Raw genomic sequence first — 7,900 nt, forward strand, 5'->3', positions numbered from 1 at the left:
GACGGCCGCCGTTCCCCTGGCGTGGCCCTGCTCAGGCCTGGGGGCAGCGGGGGACGCGGTGCTCTGTCCCAGCCCCATCCAGCCCGGCCCAGGACGGCTGCGAGCGGTGACACCCGGCAGCACCGTTTGCAGGAGGGGATGTGACTTCCTCCGGCAAGGGCAGGATTTGGGGCTGGGGTTACGGGTGAGCGACCGCGGGTCAGGCCGGGAGCAGCTGCCACGTAACGCGAGTCCTTGCTCGGTTGGAAAACACATTTTTCTCCTGCGTGAGCCCCTGCAGAAACCGCCCGCGCCGGCACACGCTGCCGTCGCCCTGCGGCACCCGCCCCGGCAAAGCGCCCGCCTGGGGACCAGCCTTATGCCGCAGCCACTTCGTTTCTGCCAGTCTCTGTATTAGGCCCCTAAAACTTGGGGCCAGCAACCAGGAGTGTTATTTTGGGGGGGCGATGCCACCGGGCAGGACTCCGGGGAGGTCAGGGCATCACTGGGTCCGCTCACCACAGGCACCTGGGGCAGCGAGGTGGCTTCTGATGGCCCAGGGAGCAGCCTGGGGTCAGTGAAGAACCCACCTCGGCAGAGCTAAAGCTGCGTCGGGGTGTCCTGAGGGTGCCCACGTGGGCACACCCGATGAGGAGATTCCCCCGACGAGTCCCAGACGAGCTGCCTCTGGGCTCATTCACATTTTCCTCTTCTACTTTTGGTGCTTTCCCCCTCAGGACCCCCCCGGAGCTCAGAGCCGGGCCCAAGGCTCCTGCCCCGCTCCCCAGCTGTGGGTCTCCGCTTTCCGCCCCGTTGCTGATTTTAACAGTTTGCACCCACAGAAGACGCCGTTTCCCACCGAGGAGCCGCAGCCGAACACCCAGAAGAGGCAGAGCTCGCCCGGCAGCGGCACAGCGGGGCGTGTGTCACTACTTCCATTAAAACCCCATTTTTCACGAGAAATTTTCAGTTCTGGGATCAGGACTGAATTTTTCCCGTTGAGGGAAACGCAGATTTTTTCGCAGGGAAGCGGCTCGGCCGAGGCGACGCGGCAGCGCGCTGCCAAAGCACGACTCACCGAGGAGCTGACATTTCACAGCAACATTTGGCAAATGATTAATTCAGATTATCGCCCCGTGGAGCTGGGCCTTGCCAAACCGGTGATTTATGCCAGGCTCAGTCATCCTGCGCCCAGTGGAAAAGGCTCTGAAACACGGAGGATCCAGGGGGCAAAACCCCGTCCGCCGGGGCGGTGGCGCGTGGGAGCTGATGGAGGAGGGGGCCGTGCACCCCCACCCCCCTGCCATCCCCGTTTTTGCTCGTGTTCACACCAAAACGCTGCAGCTGAGCCAGCACGGGGGTGCTTGGGGTGTCCTATCAGATGCTCATCACTGGAGGTGGGGAGCAGCCCCCCCGGACCCACGCAGCCCCCCTGGGTCCCTGCAGCCCCCCCCAGACCCCTGCAGCCCCCCCACACACCCACAAAGCTGCGGCGGGGACCGGGCTGGCGGCGCTGAGCCCCGGGCCAAGGCGCTCCACAGCTTCCTTTGCTTGATTCATGTTGCAAATAATTAACGCATTCTTTAGCATTATTAATGCTAAATTAAAGCATTATTGCTAATTAAAGCTTACAATCCCTAATAAAGCAATTATCTGGCTTGGAAGTGTCCTGACCAAGAGGACAACCCCCCCCCCAGCCGTCATTGCAGCCCCCATGGCCCCACGGTGCTTCGGGGACCCCGGTGCCGGCGGGACGCGGAGGAGCCGCTGGCCCTTGGCCGTGCACCCCGGGACAGGGCTGAGCCCCGCAGCCGCCGCGGGGGGGCCAGACCCCCGGGGGTGCTGGCTGAGGAGGTGGGGAGCAGCTCCCGACCCTCCCGCAGGGTTGATGAACGCGGCGAGGGCAGGGGCGGGGGGCGCGCTGAGAGCATTGGGGGTGCGGCGATGGGCCCCCCTCCCCGCCCAGGAGCACGGGGTCGGGGGGGGGGTCCCTCTGAGCGCGCGTGTGTGTCCCCCCAAAAAGGAATGAAGGGGCCAGAGCCAGGACTTTGAAACTCCAAGCTTTATTCAGTTGCTTCGGCAGCGGCGGGCATCACACGGGGGGAGGCGGGAGGCGAGGCCGCGGGCGAACAGCGGCGGCCGGGGAAAAGCTTGTTCCGCTCCCCGCGCCCCGGCACGGGCCGGGGGCTCTAGTTGGTGGGGTGGTAGGCGCCACGCTGGTGCCACTGCATGTCCCGGATGCGCCTGACCGACTGGATCTGGGGGTGCTGAGCGCCGAAATCTGAGCTGTCCTTGTAGTCCCCCTTTTCAAACAGGTACTGGTAGCCCCTGTAGCCAGGGTACTGGTATCCCACCCACCTGCCAAGGCAAACACGGGGGTCACCCACCGTCACCCAACCCCGCGGCCCTCAGCGGCGCCACGCGCCGGCATCGCCCCGGTCCCGGGTACTCACGTGCCGCTCTGCACCCGCACGGATGAGACCTTCTCCTGGTAGCCGTGCGCGTGGAAGCTGGGCACATCATCGTCTATGATTTCGATCTTCTTGCCGGTGAAGCTGGGGTTTTCGTACAGCACGATCTTGTGCTCCTGGCTGTCCTGCAGCGGGGAGAGCAGAAACGGGGCGTCAGCAGCTGCCAGCGCCGGGTGCTGGGCAGGGAGGGGGGGCAAAGCCCAGGGTGATGGGGAAACCGAGGCGAGGGGCTGCTCCCGCCGATGCCGGGGGTGCTCCACATCCCTCCGTCCAGCTCCGAGAGCCGGCGCGGGCTCTGCCGGACTTACCGGCAGCCGTCCTCCGCTCTGGGGTCACCTGCCACTGCCCCCGTCCCCGTGCTCCCTCCGACCCCTCCACTGGCTCCCTGGGCCCCGGGGGCTGGGGCGAGGGTGCGCAGGAGGGGGTGCCCCTCCGCCCGCGGGGCTGGGGGGGACGGGGGAAGGCTGGGGAAGACTTCTGGCTGCAGACCTTGGTCTGGCGGGTGGGTAGTGGCTGTCTGGGTGCTCTCACCACTTTGATGGGTCTCAGGGAAGTGATGCTGTCGCTTCTCCGGCTGTTGGTCCAGGAGTCCCAGCGGGGGTACTCCCCCTTCTCAAACACAAACTGCTCCCCTTTGCAGCTTGCCTGCTCGTAGCCCACCCAGCTGTAAGAGAGCAGGGGACGAGCTTCAAAACGGGGCAGCGGCGCAGGGACGGGCACCCCAGCCAACGCCCTGGGGCTGAGCCCCGGGCCGTGCCCCCCGGCAGGACACAAACCCCTCTGCTCTGTGCTGGAAAACGGCAGCGAGCACCGCGGCGCCCAGCGAAGCGCCGGCAGCTGCGCTTATGTCCGACGCACAAGGCCCAGCCCAGCCAGGCCTGGCTCTGCCGGCCGTGGCACCGCAGGAGCACCGGCACTGCCGGCGTGGCTGCTCCGACACAGTGGCCGGTGGCCGCGCACCCCAGGGACCCGCAGGGTCACCCACGGGGCCCGGATGGGGCTGTGCTCCTGCCAGGGTGCTGTGCAGCCGCCCCGCTGTTCCTGGGTGCTGCGGGGTGCAAGCAGGGAACCCCCACCACTCCCTGGGACTGCTCAGGGGCTCCCCATTGCCTGGGGACCCCCCGGCCCCCTCCGAGAGCCCACACGGGGGTCAGCAGGCGGATGGGGAACGGAGGTGCCGCTGGCCGCCCCGCCGAGCGAGCGCCATCCCTGCCCGTCCCTGCTCCCAAAGGAAGGATCAAACCGGGGGGGACACCACGATCCGTGCTAGCCCAGCGGGCAGGGCGGGGGGCAGCACCCTGCCCCGGGGACCCCTGGGCACCCCAGGGTAAGGCAGGGGAGCAGCGTGGCCACGTTGGTCACATGAAATCCAGGGTGCGGTGCAGGTGCCGGCAGCGGGAAGATCCCCCCCCAACCCCAGCCCTTGCCCCCCCCCCCCCCCCCGACACGTACGGTCCGGAGTGCACGAGGATGGAGCCCACTTTGTCCACGCCGGCTTCCTTCAGGTTGGGGCAGGCGCCGCTGAGCTCATGGCAGCGGCCCTGGAAGTTCTCCTGCTCGAAGATGGCGATCTGGAAAGGGAGCGGGGGGGCCTCAGGGCTGGGCACACGGGGGGCACACGCCGTCCCCGGCCACCGGCTCAGCTCAGCTCCGCTCCGCGTCTACTGCAGCCCAGCCCTCGTGCCATCCCCCGAAACCTCCCCGCCGGTGGCTTTAACCAGCCCACGAGCATGAACCAACGTTTCCATCCCCTTGTGAGTCCCCACCAGCGCCCTGGTGCTGCTCGCCGAGGGATGCCCGCGCTCAGCCCGGGCTTCCAACAGCCAAGTGAGCCCAGGCCCCGGCTCCAGCACCGGGACTCGGTGAGCAGAGCACCCTGCACTCACGGGAGGGCAGCGGGGCAGCCCCGGGGGGCTGAGCACCGCCAGCTCAGCACAGATTTCACGGGTCAGCGGGGCGGCGGGGGACGGATCTGCTGCGTCTGCAGATGAGGAGCTGATCCCTTCCCACCCGCCTGCGCCGGGGCCACGGGATCCCAGCAAAATCCCAAGCGTCTCCCACCCCGCTCCCCGTCCCCACGTCCCGCTGCAAACAGCTCAGCACCCGCCGGGAGCGCCGTGGGGGGCTGCCGAGGGGCTGCATGGCCCCGGCTCAGCTGCCTCCAGCCCCACCAGAGCCCCGGCACGTCTCAGGGGGGTGATGCGGGTGCTGGGTGAGGCTGAGGGTGCCCCAGCCCCACTGCAGAGCGGAGCAGAAGCCGCACACTGACCTTGGAGCTGGCTTGCTGCTGCTTGGAGGCTGGCATTTGGTGCTCGGAAGCCATCATAAGCTGGGTTGTCTGCTGCCTTGGATGGAAAACTCTGAAGGTTAAAAGCTGCCACCGAGGATGCACCCAGGACGTGCTCACACCCCCATGTCCGTGCCCCACATCCGCACCCCGCAGCCCACCCGGCGCCCGGCCGCTGGCTGCTCCTCGCCCTCGAGTCACACACAGAGGGGTGTCGGGGCGCGGGCTCACCGCAGGGTGGGCGCAGGCTGCATGTGCTGGGGCCACTCGGGGCTGCTCAGCACCACTCGCTCACAGGATAAAACCTCCCCGGGCTCGTGGGGGAGCCCAGGTGACAGTCCCAGCCCAGCATCACCCATGGGGGGACTTGCAAAGGGTCTCCAGCCCGAAGCGAGGGGACCCGGGAGCCCGGGGGCATTCCGGAGTCGTTCCCAGGGAGCTCAGCCCCTGCAGCCGAGGCTTTTCCCACTGTCCTGCCCAGCCAGTGACAGCCAAGGAGCCCCTGTTCCATGGGGGTGCCTGGACGGGGTGATGGGGAGAAGCTCTGCCCGGTGCAGCCGCCCCTATGGAGGACCCTTGTCCTTCGAGCAGGACCCCCCGGGTCTGAGCAGGCTCCAAACCAGGTGAAAGCGGCTCATTCCCGATAAAACAAAAACCGAGCCACGGCCGGGCAGCAACGCTCCTGAGCTGCCACCCGGGTTGGGCTGCAGGGACAGGACTGTCCCCGTGGCTCGTCCCCCTGCATGCCCGCACCCCGCTGCCACCTCTCCCCGGCACTGCGGGAGGGAGCTCCGGCGCCGGGGGCCGGGAGGAGGCAGCGACAAAAAAGAGGACAATAAACAGAAAAGTCTTACCAGTTATACCAGTACCCGCTTGAGCCAGTGAAGGGCTGCGGCCGAGAGGTGGAATTTATACCGAGCCGCGGAAGAATGGTGCCAAAACTATTTACAAAATAGTTAAAGCATGATTCAAAGCGAGAATGCTGGATTAAAACCCAATGAAAACCAAGGTCAGCTGATCAGCCGCAGCCTTTGTCTCCCCAAACACCAAGTCGGGGAGTTATTTCATTAGCTTTCACATTCGAGTTGCCCGCTTTGTTGGGTTTGTTGGCAAGGAGATTTGGAGTTTGCATGCATCAGCCGAATGCATGCCAAGACCCAGACCGGCCCTTGCAAACAAAGCGCCCGCCAGCCCTGCTTCAGGAGTTTTGGAGCCAGAGACTTTATCCCTCCAACAAACGGGCGAGCCGCCCCGCCGCTGCCGCCGCCGAAAACTGCTGAAGTTGGCTCTTTCCATGCGCGATAAAACGAGCCTTCAAATAACTGGTAAACGTCTGCCTTTGCCCATCCGCGTCCCCAGCGAGGCAGCGCCCGCGCCCCGCGCTGCCGCACAGGGACCCCGCGAGGCTCCCGGGCCCGGGGGGCACCAGGGGAGCCCCTTCCCGCTACCGACCCAGGGCTTGGGGCTGGGCAGGGCAGGATCTGGCCCTGCTGGCACGGTGCGGTGGGGCAGCACCCTCAGCCTGGGGTGCGGGGGCAGCCGGGTGCCAGGTGTTGGGCTCCTTCACCATTTATCACACACACACACACTTTTGGGGTCCCTAAGGAGCGTCCCGGCCCCCCCGGGGCAGCAGCACAGAGGTCCCTCTGCCACGCTGGGACAAAGCCAAGGCCAGCGGCGGGGGGGGTCGCAGCCTGGGACGTGCCCCCACAGCCGGGCCGGGCCCAGCGCGAGGGACGAGCTGAGGGTTCAGGGCACCAGCAACGCCCCGTCACTGGCATCTTGCTGCCGGCTGACCCGGGCAGACGCGCCAGGGCCAGGGGCTGGTTTTGACTGCAGCAAAGTGAGTTTCCTAGGGGGGACCCACCCCCCCACCCCCAACACGGCTGTCAGACTCCTGGGCAGCACCCACAGCCCCCGTGGAGGAGCAGGACACCCCTCGTCACCCCAACAAGTGTCACAGGTTAACGTGGCCCAGACCCGCTCTCTCCCCCCGGCAGCAGTTCGTGGGGGTCCCACCAGCCCCAGCCATGGCTGCAGCCCCCCCCCCAGCACCTCCGGCCACAGCCCCGGCGCCCGGGACGGCCACACGCAGGGTCACCCCCGCGGAGGTGTTGCCACCAGCCCTAGGAGGGGCACGCAGAGGGGTCGGTCCGCACCGTTAGCAGCCGCTGGGGGTGACAAAGCCTCGGGGGGGGCACAGGTGACCGTGTGGCTCTGTAAGAACTTTTGCCGAGCTGTGGCCGGCTGTTGGCGGGTCACACTGGTGACCTACGGTGGTCCCAGCCCTGCTGCCACCCTTCTCCCCTCCCTGTGCCTCCGGCTGCAGCCCCACAGAGGGATCCAGCCACCGCCCCCCGACTCATCCGGGGCTAATTCATAGGGGTCCCCAACCCAGGACCCCCGTGGGCCTGTCCCGGGTCCCAGCACCGGGCAGGGGCCCCCCCGGCTGCCGCCCGGCCCATCCCGGCCCCTCGCCAGCCCAGGGGGGGGCAGACACGGGGCTCAGCCCGGCTGCGCTCCCTGCCCCGGCTCTGCCGGGCTGGCTTGAGCCCATCTCAGCCACTAGACGCGGGCGACGCCACAGGGACAGGCCTAGAAGCAGGTTTTGGTGGCACAATCTCCTTTAATAGCTGCAAACCGAAGTCCAAAGAGAAAAGCTCCGGCGCGGCTGTTGGGTGACCGGCGCTCGGGCAGCCTCGCGCCCATCTCCCGTCCCCCAGCGCGGCCGCGGGGCCCGTGGCAGGGGGGTGCTCTGCGCCCCGCAGCCGGGATGGGCCAGCTCCCCGCCAGGACCCGCAGGGCACGTGGCCGGGGGGGGGCCTCCAGCCCCTGCCTTGGCGACCCAAAGAGTGTCCCACGTGGCAGAGGGATCATCCCCAGGGAGCAACAACCCTGGCGCTGGGGGGAAGCTCCCTCGGGGCTGGGTTGGGGGCTCTGGGGGGTCACAGCCCTCAGCCTGGGGGATGAGACCTGCTTTGGGGAGGTGAGTCCCGATTTGGGGGGGGTTGAGTCCCACTTTGGGGGGCACAAGGGTTGGCAGCGCCTGGGAACGGTCGTTCTCTGCATCCAGTGCTGCTGGGCCCCACCACCCCTGAGGGCCCCCCCAGCCACCCCCCTGCCCTTCGGGCTGGACGCCGTCCCGCAGGGGAGCAGGCAGGGC

General features: G+C 67.5%; 1 protein-coding gene across 2 annotated transcripts; it reads right to left on the minus strand.

Moving 5' to 3' along the window:
- Nucleotides 1-2,058: 2,058 nt before the first annotated feature.
- Nucleotides 2,059-5,651, minus strand: CRYBB2 (crystallin beta B2). Of its 2 annotated transcripts, none has more exons than XM_074920930.1 (6): nt 5,592-5,651; nt 4,720-4,795; nt 3,903-4,021; nt 2,940-3,114; nt 2,433-2,575; nt 2,059-2,337 (listed from the first exon to the last, which is right to left on the minus strand). In XM_074920930.1, exons 2-6 carry the CDS (start codon nt 4,774-4,776, stop codon nt 2,169-2,171), a joined length of 663 nt encoding a protein of 220 aa, XP_074777031.1. In that variant the 5' UTR covers nt 4,777-4,795; nt 5,592-5,651; the 3' UTR covers nt 2,059-2,168. The 2 variants fall into 2 exon arrangements, with proteins under 2 accessions (XP_074777031.1, XP_074777032.1); XM_074920931.1 differs by having other exon boundaries at nt 2,982-3,114; nt 5,592-5,650.
- Between the last annotated feature and the right edge of the window lie 2,249 nt (nt 5,652-7,900).

The sequence above is a fragment of the Athene noctua genome, chromosome 17 (assembly GCF_965140245.1).
Source record: "Athene noctua chromosome 17, bAthNoc1.hap1.1, whole genome shotgun sequence".
Lineage (NCBI taxonomy): Eukaryota > Metazoa > Chordata > Aves > Strigiformes > Strigidae > Athene > Athene noctua.

What these genes read in the sequence shown, in the direction of transcription:
- CRYBB2 (XM_074920930.1), bottom strand. Translation starts at nt 4,776, where the DNA reads ATGATGGCTTCCGAGCACCAAATGCCAGCCTCCAAGCAGCAGCAAGCC. An exon ending in ATCCTCGTGCACTCCGGACC is followed by an intron (nt 3,115 to 3,902) that starts GTACGTGTCGGG and finishes GCTCTCTTACAG; the next exon opens with CTGGGTGGGCTACGAGCAGG. An exon ending in TACCCACCCGCCAGACCAAG is followed by an intron (nt 2,576 to 2,939) that starts GTCTGCAGCCAG and finishes TCCCCGCTGCAG; the next exon opens with GACAGCCAGGAGCACAAGAT.